Source organism: Hemiscyllium ocellatum, chromosome 34 (assembly GCF_020745735.1).
Source record: "Hemiscyllium ocellatum isolate sHemOce1 chromosome 34, sHemOce1.pat.X.cur, whole genome shotgun sequence".
Lineage (NCBI taxonomy): Eukaryota > Metazoa > Chordata > Chondrichthyes > Orectolobiformes > Hemiscylliidae > Hemiscyllium > Hemiscyllium ocellatum.
In genome coordinates, this window is record NC_083434.1 from 185,944 (window position 1) to 205,165 (window position 19,222).

The following is a 19,222-nucleotide window of genomic DNA, read 5'->3' on the forward strand; positions in this document are numbered from 1 at the left end:
GCTGAAACAGTTTGCATTCCAGTTAAAAACATGGGAAAAAGATAAAGATAAAGAGAAAAAATGTTCGAGTTAGAAAAGATGAAGTTGGAACTTGAAGCAAAAAGAATTCAACTGACAGAGGTAATAGAATAGAAGTGATAATAAGCAAACTCATCGTGGCCACCAGTGTGGTAGGGATATGTTTGAGTACAGCCCATTCCTGGGGATGAAGACTCAGGAAGCAGACAAGTTTCAGGCAAGTGGCAGGCTTCTATTCAAGCAGAAACTCATCAGTAAAGGAAGAGGGCCAAAGGATCTTTCTGAAATCTGGCCTCGATGTGAAAAAGCAATTTTCCCCTTCATCTTTAGCTCAGCTTAGAAGAGGGATCATTGACATACTCTGATTTTTACATTAAAATACAGCATTGTTATGCATTTTGAGTTACAATAGTTGCATACGCCATGATTACTATGTCCTTCCCTCTTACTCTATTGACCCAATCCTAAGAGACGTCTAATCAATGATGGGCATCCCTTTGGACAGCCCCAGGTTCCCAGGAAAGTATGGTGTTTACCAGACACTATAATCTCTAGGCCTGGCAATTTTCCAACACAGGTCAGGCAGCATCCAAGGAGCAGGAGAATCGACGTTTCGGGCATAAGCCCTTCTTCAGGAATGAGGAAGGTGTGCCAAGCAGGCTAAGATAAAAGGTAGGGAGGAGGGACTTGCGGTCAGGCGTTTGGAATGCGATAGGTGGAAGGAGGTTAAGGTGAGGGTGATAGGCCGGAGAGGGGGTGGGTGCTGTGAGGCAGCAAGTGCTAACCACTGTGCCAGCTGTTCTCTGAAATGTTCCGCCTGTCTCCCCAATGTAGAGGAGGCCACATCAAGTGCAGTGGATGCAGTGAATGATGTGTGTGGAGGTGCAGGTGAATTTGTGACGGATATGGAAGGATCACTTGGGGCCTTGGAGGGAAGTCAGGGGATGTGTGGGCGCAAGTTTTGCATTTCATGTGGTTGCAGGGGAAGGTGCCGGGAGTGGAGGTTGGGTTGATGGGGGGTGTGGACCTGACGAGGGTGTCGTGGAGGGAGTGGTCTTTCCGGAATGCTGATAAGGGAGGGGAGGGAAATATATCCTTGGTGGTGGGGTCTGTTTGGAAGTGGTGGAAATGACGAAGAATGATATGATGTATCTGGAGGTTGATGGGGTGGTAGAGGAGGACCAGTGGGCTTCTGTCCTGGTGGCGATTGGAGAGGTGGGGTTAAAGGGCGGAGGAGCGGGAAGTGAAGGAGATGCGGTGGAGAGTATCGTCAACCACGTCTGAGGGGAAATTGCGGTATTTGAAGAAGGAGGCCATCTGGGTTGTTCGGTATTGGAATTGGTCCTCCTAGAAGCAGATGCGGCGGAGGCGAAGGAATTGGAAATATGGGATGGCATTTTTACAGAGGGCAGGGTGGGAGCAGGTGTAATCTAGGTAGCTGTGGGAGTCGGTCGGTTTATAGTAAATGTCCGTGTTTAGTCGGTCGCCCAAGATAGACATGGAGAAGTCTAGGAAGGGGAGGGAGGAGTCTGAGACAGTCCAGTAAATTTGAGGTCGGGGTGGAAGGTGTTAGTCAAATGGATGAACCATTCAACCTTCTCATGGGAGCACGAGGTAGCGCCGATACAGTCTTCAATGTAGTGGAGGAAAAGGTGGGCGGTGATGCCAGTGTAGCTGCGGAAGATGGACTGTTGCACATATCCGATGAAGAGGCAGGCATTGCTGGAGCCCATGCGGGTGCCCATTGCTACTCCTTTGGTTTGGAGAAAGTGGGAGGATTGGAATGGGAAGTTGTTCAGAGTGAGGACCAGTTCAGTCAGTCGAAGGAGGGTGTCAGTGGAAGGGTACTGGTTGGGTCGGCGGGAAAGGAAGAAGCGGAGGGCTTGGAGGCCTTCGTGATGGGAGATGGAGATGTATCGGGACTGGATGTCCATGGTGAAGATAAGGCATTGGGGGCAGTGGAAGCGAAAATCATGCAGGAGGTGGAGGGCGTGGGTGATGCCCCGAACATAGGTGGGGAGTTTTTGGACTAAGGGTGGCAGGACCTTGTCAAGGCATGGAGAGATGAGTTCGGTGGGGCAGGAACAGGCTGAGACAGTGAGTCGGCCGGAGCAGTCAAGTTTGTGTATTTTGGGCAGGAGGTAGAAACGGGCGGTGCGGGTGGTGGTGGGGTGACGATGAGGTTGGAGGTGGTGGATGCGAGATCCCCTGAGATGATGAGGGTATGGATGGTTTGGGAGATGATGGTTTGGTGGTGGGAGGTGGGGTCATGTTCAAGGGGCAGTTGGAGGAGGTGTCCGCGAGCTGGCGTTTAGCCTCAGCAATGTAAAGATCGGTGCTCCAAACTACCACCGCACCTCCCTTGTCTTGCTGGTTTGATAGTGAGGTTGGGGTTGAAGCGGGGGGAGTGGAGGGCTGCACATTGCGAGGGTGAGAAGTTGGAGTGGGTAGGAGGGGTGGACAGGTTGAGTGGGAGGTCTGGAGGGATGGTGAAAATACGGCAGGGCTGGGAGCTAGGACCTGGTGTGGACCCAACCAGGACAACCAGTACCTACAACAAATCTGAAGCCTCCAGCAACAGATCTCCCTCAGGATCCTCCGCTCCACGCTTGCAGCCATGCGTCGCTACCTACATTCCCTGCAAAGAGACCTACCCCAGATCAGGACAAAGACTTGCAAAGGACCTCTGCTCTTCTTCATCCACAGAAGAATCCAAACACTAAACAAACAGTTCTTCCTAGCCATATCGGAAATTAAAGACAGTAAGTACCAAAAACTTTCATGTACTTACCCCACACTCTCAGTTCCTCAACTGTTCCAGAATCTTCCATCAGCCTCCGAAATCAGTCAGGCGCCTTTAACCACGCGGCCGCTACAGTGCCCACGGCAACAACCGCCGCCGCCGACCATGACGTCACTTCCGCTCCCACCGACCTCGCAGCCTCCACGATCGCCGCCCAGACAACCGCCTCCATGATCGCCAGGAAGACCATCGCCGACGGATTCGCGACCCCCACGGCTATCGGGAATAACAGGTTTCTTTCGTCGCCACAGCCACTTCCGCCCCTTGGGTTGCTGTCGCCGCAGCAACTTCTGCCCCCAGTGACATCACTAACCTGCACGACCACAACGCCTCATGTGTCTCTGCCCCCACGACTATCTCTGTCACCACGCGTAACCCTGCCCCCACGTCGATATCCATCACCCGCCCAACTCCGCCCCCACGCCAAACACCGTCACCACGCCGATCTCCGACACCACGCCTCACCACGCCTATCCCCGCCCCCACGCCGATCTCTGTTTCCACGCCTAACTCTGTCCCCACGCCGATCTTCGTCCCCGCCCCCAATCCCAGCTCCAGCCCCACAGCAGGTCCTGGCTCCCAGCTCTGCTGTATTTTCACCATCCCTCCAGACCTCCCCCTCTCTGAGGATGAAAGATCAGTCCTCAGCAGAGGCCTCACCTTCATTCCCCTATGCTCTCGGATTAACGAGTTCAACACGCGGCGAGACTTTGAACAATTCTTCCGCCGCCTTCACCTCCGTGCCTACTTCTTCAACCAGGATTCTCGCCCACCCTCTGACGACCCCTTCTCCCGCCTCCAACACACCCCATCCACCTGGACGCCCCGTGCTGGCCAATTACCCGCCCTCAATCTCTTTCTAGCCAACTGCCGCCGTGACATTAACTGCCTCAACCTGTCCACCCCTCTCACCTACTCCAACCTCTCACCCTCGGAATGTGCAGCCCTCCACTCCCTCTGCTCCAACCCCAACTTCACCATCAAACGGGCGGACAAAGGAGGCGCGGTAGTAGTTTGTCGCACAGACCTTTACACTGCTGAGGCTAAACACCAGCTCGTGGACTCCTCCTCCTACTGCCCCCTTGGACATGACCCCACCTCCCACCACCAAACGATCATCTCCCAGACCATCTATAACCTCATCACCTCAGGGGATCTTCCATCCACCGCCTCCAACCTCATAGTCCCACAACCCCGCACCGCCCATTTCTACCTCCTGCCCAAAATCCACAAACCTGACTGCCCCGGCCGACCCATTGTCTCAGCCTGCTCCTGCCCCACCGAACTCATCTCCGCATACCTCGACACGGTCCTGTCCCCCTTAGTCCAAGAACTCCCCACCTACGTTCGGGACACCACCCACGCCCTCCACCTCCTCCAGGATTTTCGCTTCCCCGGTCTCCAATGCCTTATCTTCACCATGGACATCCAGTCCCTGTACACCTCCATCCCCCATCACGAAGGACTCAAAGCCCTCTGCTTCTTCCTTTCCCGCCATACCAACCAGCACCTTTCCACTGACACCCTCCTTCGACTGACTGAACTGGTCCTCACCCTGAACAACTTCTCTTTCCAATCCTCCCACATCCTCCAAACCAAAGGAGTTGCTATGGGCACCCGCATGAGCCCCAGCTATGCCTGCCTCTTCGGAGGATATGTGGAACAGTCCATCTTCCGCAACTACACTGGCACCACCCCCCACCTTTTCCTCCGCTACATCGATGACTGTATTGGCGCTGCCTCGTGCTCCCACGAGGAGGTTGAACAGTTCATCCACTTTACCAACACCTTCCACCCTGACCTCAAATTCACCTGGACCGTCTCAGACTCCTCCCTCCCCTTCCTAGACCTTTCCATTTCTATCTCGGGCGACGGAATCAACACGGACATCTACTATAAACTGACTGACTCCCACAGCTACCTAGACTACACCTCCTCCCACCCTGCCCCCTGTAAAAACACCATCCCATATTCCCAATTCCTTCGTCTCCGCCGCATCTGCTCCCAGGAGGACCAGTTCCAATACCGTACAGCCCAGATGGCCTCCATCTTCAAGGACCGCAGATTCCCCCCAGACGTGATCGACGATGCCCTCCACCGCATCTCCTCCACTTCCCGCTCCTCCGCCCTTGAGTCCCGCCCCTCCAACCGCCACCAGGACAGAACCCCACTGGTTCTCACCTACCACCCCACCAACCTCCATATACAGTGTATCATCCGCCGTCATTTCTGCCACCTCCAAACAGACCCACCACCAGGGATATATTTCCTCCCCTTCCCTATCAGCGTTCTGAAAAGACCACTCCTTCTGTGACTCCCTCGTCAGGTCCACACCCCCCACCAACCCAACCTCCACTCCTGGCACCTTCCCCCACAACCACAAGAAATGCAAAACATGCACCACACCTCCCCCCCCTGCTTACTTCTCTCCAAGGCCCCAAGGGATCCTTCCATATCCGTCACAAATTCACCTGCACCTCCACACACATCATCTATTGCATCCGCTGCACCCGATGTGGCCTCCTCTATATTGGGGAGACAGGCTGCCTACTTGCGGAACGTTTCAGAGAACACCTCTGGGACACCCGGACCAACCAACCCAACCCTCCGTGGCTCAACACTTTAACTCCCTCTCCCACTCTACCAAGGACATGCAGGTCCTTGGACTCCTCCATCGCCAGACCATATCAACATGATGGTTAGAGGAAGAGCGCCTCATCTTCTGCCTCGGAACCACCCAACCACAAGGGATGAACTCAGATTTCTTCAGTTTCCTCATTTCCCCTCCTCCCACCTTGTCAAATCCCTCGAACTCAGCACCGCCTTCCTAACCTGCAACCTTCTTCCTGACCTCTCCGCCCCCACCCCACTCCGGCCTATCACCCTCACCTTGACCTCCTTCCACCTATCACATCTCCATCGCCCCTCCCCCAAGTCCCTCCTCCCTACCTTTTATCTTAGCCTGCTGGACACACTTTCCTCATTCCTGAAGAAGGGCTTATGCCCGAAACGTCGAATCTCCTGTTCCCTGGATGCTGCCTGACCTGCTGCGCTTTTTCAGCAACACATTTTCAGAGCCACAGAAAACTCCTGCACTATCTGCTTACCTCTCCTGGAGTTAACCCATCTATTGACTGTATCTGCAACTTTTCTCCCTTCCTATAACTGCCATCCATCACACCTCCTAGCTCTTGCAAATTCCTCATTGCTGTTGCTCCAACTGATGTATTCGATCTGATAGGATTCGCCATCAAACACACTTCCTGCACACATAATCTTCAGTAACATGTAAACTCTCCCAAACCTCCTATATCCGACAAGAAGAGCATATCACTCTACTAAAGGTCATCTTTGTTCCTTCACAATCTACAGAAATAGAAAATAGCACTGTCTTTTTGCTCTTAAAAAGTGTGCTCTAGGGTAACTTAGTACATAGAACATAGAACATAGAAAAATACAGCGCAGTACAGGCCCTTCGGCCCTCAATGTTGTGCCGATCCAAGCCCACCTAACCTACACTAGTCCACTATCCTTCATATGCCTATCCAATGCCCATTTAAATGCCCATAAAGAGGGAGAGTCCACCACTGTTACTGGCAGGGCATTCCATGAACTCACGACTCGCTGAGTAAAGAATCTACCCCTAACGTCTGTACTATATCTACCACCCCTTAATTTAAAGCTATGCCCCCTCGTAATACTGACTCCATACGTAGAAAAAGGTTCTCATGGTGAACCCTATCTAAACCCCTAATCATCTTGTACACCTCTATCAAGTCACCCCAAACCTTCTTTTCTCCAATGAAAACAGCCCCAAGTGCCTCAGCCTTTCCTCATATGATCTTCCTACCATACCAGGCAACATCCTGGTAAACCTCCTCTGCACCCGTTCCAGTGCCTCCACATCCTTCCTATAGTATGACAACTAAAACTGCACACAATACTCCAGATGCGGCCGCACCAGAGTCTTATACAACTGCACCATGACCTCAGGACTCCAGAACTCAATTCCTCTACCAATAAAAGCCAGTACACCAAATGCCTTATTCACAGCACTATTTACCTGGGTGGCAACTTTCAGAGATCTGTGTACATGGACACCAAGATCCCTCTGCTCATCCACACTACCAAGTATCCGACCATTAGCCCAGTACTCCATCTTCTTGTTACTCTTACCAAAGTGAATCACTTTACACTTAGCGACATTGAACTCCATTTGCCACCTTTCTGCCCAGCTCTGCAGCTTATCTATATCCCGCTGTAACCTGCCACATCCTTCCTCACTGTCAACAACTCCACCGACTTTCGTATCTCTTCCAGGTCATTTATAAAAATGACAAACAGCAATGGTCCCAAAACAGATCCATGCGGAACACCGCTGGTAACTGCACTCCAAGATGAACCTTTACCATCAACTACTACCCTCTGTCTTCTTCCAGCCAGCCAATTCCTAATCCAAACCTCCAACTCCCCCTCAATGCCATACCTCCGTATTTTTTGCAGTAGCCTACCATGGGGAACCTTATCAAACGCCTTACTGAAATCCATATACACCACATCTACCACTTTACCCTCGTCCACCTCCTTAGTCACCTTCTCAAAGAATTCAATAAGGTTTGTGAGGCACGACGGCCCTTCACAAAACCATGCTGACTATCCTTGATCACATTATTCCTATCCAGATGTTCATAAATCCTATCCCTTACAATTCTCTCTAAGACTTTGCCCACAACAGAGGTAAGACTCACCGGCCTAGAGTTACTAGGGTTATCCCTACTCCCCTTCGTGAACAAGGGAACCAAATTTGCTATCCACATATGGTTTATATTTTAAAAATTTAATCAAGAAATGGATTTCAATAAAAAAAATTAATCAAGAAAGATCCACTCTGCTCACTACTGTAAACTTACAGCAAAGGTTACACATGGAAAATTATGCACTTATCTGTTCCTGTGCTGTGAGCTCTCCCACACAGCTTCCCCCAAGACGAGTGTGAGTTTCATTATTTGTTAAGTTTTCCTAGATGCATTCCAATGGCCAGAGATACATGAATTTAAACAGCAAAGGCAGCAATTGCTCAGATTCACTGCTGTGTCAGTTAGCAGTGTGGGTTTCTTTCTCTCTCCCCTTCACTGGCCTTTTGTCTGTCCTTCTCCCTTAATTCTGGATGTAAATCTTACTTGGAAGGTTGCTCCATACCAAATGCAGCATTCAGTTCATTTTCTACTCTGACTTAGTTAAGTATTCCCTCTGTCAGCAGAAATAAAGCTTTCAGCCAGCGTATTCCTAACTTCTCAAACCCTTTTAATCCCGGGTTATAGTCCAACGGGTTTAATTAGAAGCACTAGCTTTCGGAGCGCTGCTCCTTCATCAGGTAGTTTTAATCCCATTAGCCTGAGACATTTCTCCCTGCCTTCTAAAAGAGCTTCATACCTTGCCTCTGCCACAAACCTTCTTCAACACCAGGAATTTAAAGAAATCATAAAAGGTTGGAGATCAAAACAAAACTTGAATAACAATTCAGGTCAGTATCAGATGGAAAAATTATCCATGGGCCAGAATCCATTTGCAGAACTGAAAGCAACATTACTGTTTTCTTTTATAGCTGCTAATATTTCCACATCACGTTTTTATTCACAACTACCATGTCTAATTCTCTTTGGGTTAAACCACATAGGTGGCCTTGATATGCACAAGATCTTGAAGATATTACAAACTGTCGTAAAATAAATAACTAAAAGTTCCACACAGCAAACCAATTATCAAAGATGCAGTCATTTCTAACTTTATAGCAAGATCTTTATCAAGTAAATACTTCTCAGCTAACATGCACTGAAAAAAGCACTCACCGTGGTTGATTACCAGAAGAGGAGTGTCGATTACAGGGGCAGGCTTCAACCAATTAAATCTTTCTTGCATTGATTTGTCATTTCATATCAGAGTATGATCTGAATTCAATGACTCCTTCATTCATATGCTCATTCATAAAGTCAAGAAGTATGGAATACAGGGAGATTTGGCTATCTGGATTCAGAATTGGCTAGCTGATAGAAGGCAGAGAATGGTTTTAGATGGAAAGTATTCAGTGTTGAGTGGGGTCCCGCAGGGCTCTGTTCTTGGGCCTCTGCTCTTTGTAGTTTTTATAAATGACTTGGATGAGGAGGTTGAAGGATGGGTTAGTAAATTTGCAGATGACACAAAGGTTAGAGGGATCGTCGATAGTATAGAGGGCTACTGCAGGCTGCAGTGTGACATAGACAGGATGCAGAGCTGGGCTGAGAAATGGCAGATGAAGTTTAACCTGGATAAATGTGAAGTGATGCATTTTGGAAGGTCGAATGCGAATGCTGAATATAGGATTAAAGACAGGATTCTTGGCAGTGTGGAGGAACAGAGGGATCTGGGTGTGCAAGTGCACAGATCCCTGAAAGTTGCCACCCAAGTGGATAGGGTTGTTCAGAAAGCATATGGTGTTTTGGCTTTCATTAACAGAGGTATTGCGTTTAAGAGCCGTGAGGTTTTGCTACAGCTCTACAAATCCCTGGTGAGACCACACTTGGAATATTTTGTCCAGTTCTGGTCGTCCTACTATGGGAAAGAGACAGAGGCTTTGGAGAGGGTGCAAAGAAGGTTTACCAGGATGCTGTCTGGACTGGAGGGCTTGCCTTATGAAGAAAGGTTGAATAAGCTCAGACGTTTCTCTCTGGAGAGAAGGAGGAAGAGAGGAGACCTGATCGAGGTATACAAGGTAATGAGTGGAATAGATAGAGTCAACAGCCAGAGACTTTTCCCCAGGTTTGACTGGTACGAGGAGTCACAGTTTGAAGATATTTGCAGGAAGGTATAAAGGAGACGTCAGAGGTAGGTTCTTTACACAGAGAGTTGTGGATGCATGGAATGCATTGCCAGCTGTGCTGGTGGAAGCAGAGTCATTGGGAACACTTAAATGACTGTTGGCCATGCAAATGGATAGCAGTGAGTTGAGGAGTGCGTAGGTTATGTCACTGTATTTCACATTAGGATTAAATCTCGGCACAACATCATGGGCCAAAGGGCCTGTTCTGTATTCTACTTTGCTATGTTCTATGTTCTATCTGCATAAGTCACTTCTGCTTGTTTCATAGAGGAGAAGAGTGAGGTACAAGATATTAGACTAGATAGGATCTAAGTTAGTTACAAACAGGTGTTATCAATTCGAAGGAGTGAAAGTAAACAAGTCCTCTGGGCCTGATGGGATTTATCCGAGGATTCTCTCGGCAGCTAAGGAAGAGATAGCAGAGCTTTTAGTTTTGATATTTGAGTCATCATTGCCTACAGGTTTAGTACCTGAGGACTGGAGGATTGCAAATGTTGTGCCCTTGTTCAAGAAGGGCATCAGAGATGACCCAGGTAATTATAGACCAGTGAGCCTTACTTTTGTTGTAGGAAAGGTTTTGGGAAGAATTATAAGAGATAAGATTTATAATCATCTAGCTAGCAACAATTTGATTTCAGATAGTCAACATGGTTTCGTCAAGGGCAGGTCGTGTCTCACAAACCTCATTGAGTTTTTTGAGAAGGTGATCAAGCATGTAGATGAGGGTAGGGCTGTTGACGTGGTATACATGCCTTTGATGAGGTTCCACATGGTAGGCTGTTGGAGAAAATGCAAAGGCATGGAATTGAGGGTGATTTAGCAGTTTGAATTAGAAACTGGTTCTCTGAAAATAGTCAGCATAGGTGGATGGATTAGTAAATTTGCAGACGACACTGAAGTCTGTGGAGTAGTGGACAATTTGGAAGAATGTTGCAAGTTGCAGGGGGACTTGGATGAACTGCAGAATTAGGCTGAGTGGTGGCAAATGGAGTTCAATGCAGCTAAATGTGAGGTGAAGGCTCAATGGAAAGATTCTTGGTATGTGTGGATATGCAGAGGGATCTTGGAGTCCATGTTCATAGACCCAGGTAGGCAGTGCTGTTAAGAAGGCATACAGTATGTCATGTTTCACTCGTAGAGGGATTGTGGTCCGAAGCCGCAATATCATGCTGCATCTATACAAAACGCTAGTGCGGCCAAACTCGGAATATTGCTTATAGCTCTGGTCCACATATTTCGGGAAGGATGTGGAAGCATTGGAAAAGGTGCAGAGGAGATTTACCAGGATGTTGCCTGGTCTGAAGGGAAGGTCTTCTGAGGAAAGGCTGAGAGACTTTGGTCTGTTCTCATTGCAAAGAAGAATACTAAGAGGGGATTTGATAGAGACATAAAAGATGATCAGAGGATTAGATAGGGTAGACAGTGAGCGTCTTTTTCCTAGGATGATGACGTCAGCTTGTACGAAGGGGCATAACTACAAATTGAGGGGTAATAGAATTAAGACAGATGTTAGAGGCAGGTTCTTTACTCAGAGAGTGGTAAGGGCGTGGAATGCCCTACCTGCGAATGTAGTCAACTCAGCCACATTAGGGAAATTTAACCAATCCTTCGATAAACACATGGATGATTTTGGGATAGTGTAGGGGGACGAGCTGAGAATAGTTCACAGATCGGCGCAACATCAAAGGCCAAAGGGCCTGTTTTGCTCTATATTGTTCTATGTTTTCTTAAAATCCATTCCCTTCATCAAGCATTTTTTTCACCAAAATTAGAATAGTGAAACCTTTTATATATCAAAACCAGCTCTTCAAAATTACCTAACATTTTCCAGTTTCCTGCTTATCTTTTCCACTGATGTATTGCTTATAAAACCTTATTCATGACAGTCATTAAACCAATAAGCCTACAACTAATAAGAGTAACCTCAAAACTTTTCTTGTATCAGGCTTTCCATTCTAATCGCACCTCTCCTATATCTAGTGAAACTTCAAACCTTCTGGCAAGCTGATCTGCTATCCCTACCCCAACTTACTTGGCAATTCATCCAAAGTAGATAACCTAATGCATTTTAAATATTGCCAGCCTTTCCATGACCTCCCTCATCTCAATTTCTTATTGCTATAATTTTCATTTCTTTTGAAATATTGTCAGCATTCCCTTCCTTAGTAAACTCCAATTAAAGTACTCCTTTTCTAATGATCTTGGTTAGAGCTGTTATTACACCCTTCTGAAGCAAGTCTGGAGACAAGGATACTACCTCCACATTACTACCATACCAAAAGTGTTGGGAGTGTGATGCTGGAAAAGCACTGCAGATCAGACAGCATCCAAGGAGCAGGAGAGTCAATGTTTCAGGCAAAAGCCCTTCATCAGGAATTGGACTTCATCGGGCTTTTGCCCAAACCGTCAACTCTCCTGCTCCTCAGATGATGCCTGACCTGCTGTGCAATTCCAGCACCACACTGTCGACTCTAATCTCCAGCATCTGCAGTCTTCACTTTCAACATGCCAAACATGCCCTCTACCTTAGATATTCTAGAGTTGCCTTGAAATTGATATCATCATGGAATGATTTGATCAAAGTTTTCATGATATTCAGTCGAATAGATAGTAAATATTTGAAATTTTTAGGGGCGGCATGGTGAGTCAGTGGCTAGTACTGCTGCCTCACAGCACCAGTTAATAAGGAACCAGGGACCCAGGTTCAATTCCAGCTTTGGGTGACTGTGTGGAGTTTGCACCGGTTTCTTCCCACAGTTCAAAGATGTGCAAGTCAGGTGAGTTGGCCATGCTAAATTGCGCATAGAGTTAGGTGCATTAATCAGAGGGAAATGGGTCTGCGTGGGTTAATCTTCGGAGGGTCGGTGTGGACTTGTTGGGCCGAAGGGCCTGTTTCCACACTGTAGGGAATCTAATACCGGAAATTACTTGCACTTTGGGAAGACTGGGGCTAGCAGGTATAGATTAAAAATCAGAGCCAGATTTTTCAGGAGTGATATTAGGGACATTCTATGAAGAAACAATGGTGAAAGTTTGGAACTCTTGTGTTAGATCAATTAGAAATTTAAATTTGAGATTGATAGTTTATTGTTATCCAACCATGTTAAGGGATATGGGCCAATGTTACATCACAGATCAGGCACTATCATAAAGAATAGCAGAACAGACTCAAGCAACTTAATGTCCTACTCCTGTTCCTAAATACATTGTTCCAAGTTTTCTTTTAAACTGTGCACTGAGTGAAAACACAAAATAGTGTTATAGTAATTGCCTGGGGTGGCAGAAATGCATCATTCTTCCGCAAAGACTATGTTAATACAGGTACGTATCCATTTATCCGAGCATCCAAAAACCGAAAAGCTCCGAAAACCGAAGGTTCTCGTGGAGCGTGCAGCATCAGTCATGTCTGCATAACATCATGGGGTTTTCTTGGTGGATGTGGGTCGCATCCACTCGACCCACATGGCGTGTGGCACAGCACTCGGAGGCATCAGTTGTGTATTGTATTTATTGTGGCAGAAGTGAGGACTTCAGATGTTGGAAACCAGAGTTTAGATCAGAGTGGTGCTGGAAAAGGGCTTTTGCCCGAAACGTCGATTTTCCTGCTCTGCGGATGCTGTCTGACCTGCTGTGCTTTTCCAGCACCACTCTGATCTAAACTATTGCATTTACTGTGCTAAACTATTTAACTTTAGAGTGAACATGTCAAAAAGAGGTGCAGGTACATCTATGGCTAACAATAACATAAAGAAAAGGAAGCATCTGTCATTATCAATAATGCAGAAATAGAGTTATTGCAGAAGCTTGATCGTGGTGTGGCTGTGTGGCATCTTACTGAAGAATATGATGTCGGAACTACCACTGACTATGATTTCAAGAAACAGAAAGACAAGTTACTGAAGTTTTATGGTAACAGTGATGACCATCAACTAGTAAAAATAGGAAAACACTGCAGAGGGCAAAAAAAATGAAGATCTTAATCATGTGTTGATGGACTGGATTATGCAACGAAGTGTGAACATATGCCACTGACTGGTTTGATGTTCATGAAACAAGCTAGAAAATATCATAAAGAATTGAACATTAAAGGCGAATGTCAATATTCAGAAGGTTGGCTGCAGAAATTCAAGAAGTGTAATGGTGTGAAGTACCTGAAAATCTGTGGTGAAAAGACTTCTGCTGACCATGAAGCAGCTGAAAATTATGTTGGTAAATTTGCCAAGCTGATATCTGACAAAAGCCTTAGTCCTGAACAAATTTACAATGCCGATGAAACAGCTCTCTACCGGTGCTATATCCCCAGAAAAACATTAGCAACGGCTAATGAGAGAGCACCACAGGTTTTAAGGAAACTAAGGACAGATTAACTAATCTTGGGTGTAGGTAAAAACAATGACTGCAGATGCTGGAAAGCAGATTCTAGATTAGTGGTGCTGGAAGAGCACAGCAGTTCAGGCAGCATCCGAGGAGCAGTAAAATCGGTTACAGCACCCAAGGAGCAGTTTTGGGCAAAAGCCATTCAACAGGAATACAGGTAGAGAGCCTGAAGGGTGATGAGATAAGTGAGAGGAGGTTGGGGGTGGAGAGAAAGTAGCATAGAGTACAATTGGTGAGTGGGGGAGGGGATGAAGCTGCTAGGTCGAGGGGGGAGGGTGGAGTGGATAGGTGGAAAAGAAGATAGGCAGGTAGGGCAAGTCATGGGGACAATGCTGAGCTGGAAGTTTGGAACTGCAATGAGGTGGGGGAAGGGGAAATGAGGAAACAGTTGAAGTCCACATTGATGCCCTGGGGTTGAAGTGTTCCGAGGCAGAAGATGAGGCGTCTGGTGGTGAGGGAGTAGCAGTGAAGGAGGCTCAGGACCTCCATGTTCTCGGCAGAGTGGGAGGGAGAGTTGAAATATTGGGCCACAGGGCAGTGTGGTTGATTGGTGTGGGTGTCCTGGAGATGTTCCCTAAAGCGCTTTGCTAGGAAGCGTCCAGTCTCCCCAATGTAGAGGAGACCGCATCGGGAGCAACGGATCAATAAATGATATTGGTGGATGTGCAGGTAACATTTTGATGGATGTGGAAAGCTCCTTTAGGACCTTGGATGGAGGTGAGGAAGGAGGTGTCGGCACAAGTTTTGCAATTCCTGCGGTGGCAGGGGAAGGTGCCAGGATGGGAGGGTGGGTTGAAGGAGGGCGTGGACCTGACCAGGTAGTCACGGAGGGAACTTTGTGGAAGGCAGAAAGGGGTGGGGAGGGAAATATATCCCTGGTGGCGGAGTCTGTTTGGAGGTGGTGGAAATGTCGGTGGATGATTTGGTTTATGCGAAGGTTTGTAGGGTGGAAGGTGAGCACCAGGGGTGTTTTGTCCTTGTTATGGTTGGAGGGGTGGGGTCTGAGGGTGGAGGTGCAAGATGTGGACGAGATGCGTTGGAGGGCATCTTTAACCACGTGGGAAGGGAAATTGTGGTCTCTAAAGAAGGAGGCCATCTGGTGTGTTCTGTGGTGGAACTGATCCTCCTGGGAGCAGATACGGCGGAGGCGGAGGAATTGGGAATACGAGATGGCATTTTTGCAGGAGGTAGGGTGGGAAGAGGTGTAATCCAGATAGCTGTGGGAGTCGGTGGATTTGTAAAAAATGTCGGTATCAAGATGGAGAGGTCTAGGAAGGGGAGGGAGGTGTCAGAGATGGTCCAGGTAAATTTAAGGTCAGGACGGAATGTATTGGTGAAGTTGATGAATTGCTCAATCTCCTAGCGAGAGCACGATGTGGCGCCAATGTAGTGGAGGAAGAGGTGGGGAGTAGTGCCGTGTAATTACAGAAGATCGGCTGTTCTACGTAGCCAACAAAGAGACAGGCATAGCTGGGGCCCATACGGGTGCCCATGGGTACCCCTTTGGTCTGGAGGAAGTGGGAGGATTCGAAGGAGAAATTGTGAAAGGTGAGGACCAGTTCGGCCAAACGAATGAGAGTGTCAGTGGAAGGGTACTGTTGGGGACGTCGGGAGAGGAAGAAACGGAGGGCATGGAGGCCCTGGACATGGCAGATGGAGGTGTAGAGGGATTGGATATCCATGGTGAAGATGAGGCATTGAGGGCCAGGGAAACGGAAGTCTTGGAAGGGTGGAGGGTGTGAGTGGTGTCTTAAACGTATGTAGGGAGTTCCTGAACTAGGGGGGGATAGGACAGTGTCGAGCTAGGTAGAAATGCGTTCAGTGGGGCAGGAGCATGCTGAGACAATGGGTCGGCCAGGGTGATCAGGCTTGTGGATCTTGGGAAGGAGGTAGAACCGGACAGTGCAGGGTTCCCGGACTATAAGGTTGGAAGCTGTGGGTGGGAGATCTCCTGAAGTGATGAGGTTCTGTATGGTCTGGGAGATGATGGTTTGGTGATGGGGGGTTGTGGTCATGGTCGAGGGGGCGGTAGGAAGAGATGTCCTCAAGTTGGTGTTTGTCTTCAGTAGTGTAGAGGTCAGTGCGCCAGACTACCACTGCGCGCCCTTTATCTGCTGGCTTGATGGTGAGGTCGGGATTGGAGCAAAGGGATTGGAGGGCTGCGAGTTGTGAGGGTGAGAGGTTGGAGTGGGGGAGGGGGTTAGACAGGTTGAAGCGTTTAATGTCCCAGCGGCAGTTGGAAATGAAGAGGTAGAGGGCGGGTAATAGGCCAGCGAGGGGTGTCCAGGTGGATGCAGTGTATTGGAGGCGGGCGAAGAGGTCCTCGGAAGGTGGGCAGGAGTCCTGATTGTGAAAGTAAGCTTGGAGGTGGAGGTGGCAGAAGAAGTGTTCGACATCACGGTGTGTATTAAATTCATTGATGCGTGGACAGAGGGGGATGATGGTGAGTCCTTTGCTGAGGACTGATTGTTCGTCCTCAGTGAGGGGAAGGTCTGGAGGGATGGTGAAAACTCTGCAGGGCTGGGAGCTGGGATCTGGTGTGGGTGTGGAGCTGGGAGTGGGAGTGGAGCCTGTAACTGGATTGGGCGTGGTGGTGGGAGAATGGGGGTGGAGTCATGAGTAGGGGTGGTGTTCCCCTCAGGGTTCTGGGGGGCAAGGATGGTGACAGTAGGGTCTGTGGGGGACGTGTCAGCAGAATGCAGGTGAGTGGAGTTGATGGGGGCAGAAGTGGTGGCAAGCACGGCAGTTGGGGGGGGCAGAAGTCACTGAGCGTGTGACATCAGCGATGATGTGAGGGGCAGAAGTGATGTCACGTGTGGTGCATGAGGAATTGTTTGGGGTGGAAGTGGCGGGGTGTCAGCTGCACCAGCCGCATGGCTAATGGCGTCCAAGCAGTTTCAGAGGAATCTACTGGAATGTTTGAGGAGCGCTGGTAATGGAGGTGGGTAGATAAAAGTTTGTTGTACTTACAGTTTTTGATGTTTGAGGTGGAGTTGAAATACTGTTTGTTGAGAGTATGAATTCTCCTGAGGATGTAGTACAGACTGGGTCCTTTGCAGTTCTAAGAGAGTGTGACCCTCAGCTGAGGCAGGACTGACTGTAGAGAGGTTAGGTGCCGGTGCATTGCTGCGAGTGTGGAGCAGAGGATCTTGAAGGAGAACCCTGAATCTTGGGTGTGTCAATGTTGCAGGTGCACACAAGGTGAAATTGGCAGTGATTGAGAAAAGCAAACATCCGAGATGTCTTAAAGGTGTACACAATTTGCCTGTGCATTATTTTGCAAACAAGAAAGCATGGGTAAACAGCGAAATTTTTTCCAACTGGTTCAATAAACACTTCATACCAGCAGCATGAGCTCATTGCAGATAAGTCGGTCTGGAAGAAAAGTGCAAAATGTTCTTGTTCCTGGACAACTGTTCCACACATCCCCAAACTGAAAAGTAATGTTTTTGGCATTTACTTGCCCCCGAATGTGACATCAGTATTATAGCCTTGTGACCAAGGAATTTTATGCTCCATGAAGAGTAAGTATAAAAACTATTTTTTAAACAGAATGCTTGCTGCAGTCAACAGAGAGGTAGAAATTCAAGACTTTCTGAAAGAGTTTAGTCTTAAGGATGCCATTTATGTAGTTGCTAATGCTTGGAATGACATTGATGAAGCAACATTAACAAATGCTTGGCACAGACTCTGGCCTACAATGATGTTTCTGGTAATTGAACCTACAGATGAAGAGTTTGAAGGATTTATAGACAATAGGTGCAGGAGTAGGCCATTCAGCCCTTCGAGCCTGCACCGCCATTCAATATGATCATGGCTGATCATTCCTAATCAGTATCCTCTTCCTGCCTTATCTCCATAACCCTTGATTCCACTACCTTTGAGAGCTCTATCCAACTCTTTCTTAAATGAATCCAGAGACTGGGCCTCCACTGCTCTCTGGGGCAGAGCATTCCATACAGCCACCACTCTCTGGGTGAAGAAGTTTCTCCTCATCTCTGTCCTAAATGGTCTACCCCGTATTTTTAAGCTGTGTCCTCTGGTTCGGCACTCACCCATCAGCGGAAACATGTTTCCTGCTGCCAGAGTGTCCAATCCTTTCATAATCTTATATGTCTCAATCAGATCCCCTCTCAGTCTTCTAAACTCAAGGGTATACAAGCCCAGTCGCTTCAGTCTTTCAGTGTAAGGTAATCCCGCCATTCCAGGAATTGACCTCATGAACCTATATAGCACTCCCTCAATAGCCAGAATGTCTTTCCTCAAATTTGGAGACCAGAACTGCACAGAGTACTCTAGGTGTGGTCTCACCAGGGCCCTGTACAGCTGCAGAAGCACCTCTTTGCTTCTATATTCAATTCCTCTTGTTATGAAGGCCAGCATGCTATTAGCCTTCTTCACTACCTGCTGTACCTGCATGCTTGCCTTCATTGACTGGTGTACAAGAACACCCAGATCTCCCTTTACCTAAATTGATTCCATCGAGGTAGTAATCTGCCTTCCTGTTCTTGCCACCAAAGTGGATAACCATACATTTATCCACATTAAAATGCATCTGCCATGCATCTGCCCACTCACCTAACTTGTCCAGGTCACCCTGTAATCTAACATCCTCATCACATTTCACCCTGCCACCCAGCTTTGTATCATCAGCAAATTTGCTAATGTTATTGCTGATACCATCTATATCATTGACATTTTAAAAAGCTGCGGTCCCAGCACTGATCCCTACGGTACTACACTGGTCACTGCCTGCCATTCTGAAATGGAGCCGTTTATCACTACCCTTTGTTTCCTATCAGCAAGCCAATTTTCAATCCAATTTTGTACTTTGCCCCCAATACCATGAGCCCTAATTTTACTCACTAACCTCCTGTGTGGGACTTTATCAAAAGCTTTCTGAAAGTCCAGGTACACTACATCTACTGGATCTCCCTCGTCCATCTTCAGAGTTACATCCTCAAAACATTCAAGAAGATTAGTCAAGCATGATTTCCCCTTCATAAATCCATGCTGACTCTGTCCTATCCTGTTACTACTATCCAGATGTGTCGTAATTTCATCCTTTATAATAGACTCCAGCATCTTTCCCACCACTGAGGTCAGACTAACTGGTCTATAATTTCCTGCTTTCTCTCTCCCACCTTTCTTAAAAAGTGGTATAACAT

General features: G+C 47.8%; 1 protein-coding gene across 1 annotated transcript in view; it reads right to left on the reverse strand.

The window, feature by feature from the left end:
- The window catches only part of tmem108 (transmembrane protein 108), a 118,980-nt gene that overhangs the window by 84,965 nt on the left and 14,793 nt on the right, over window positions 1-19,222 (reverse strand). The window contains exon 2 of the mRNA XM_060849883.1: window positions 17,025-17,115. Within this exon, the coding sequence (XP_060705866.1) occupies window positions 17,025-17,115 (91 nt within the window). The remainder of the gene's footprint in view (window positions 1-17,024; window positions 17,116-19,222) is intronic.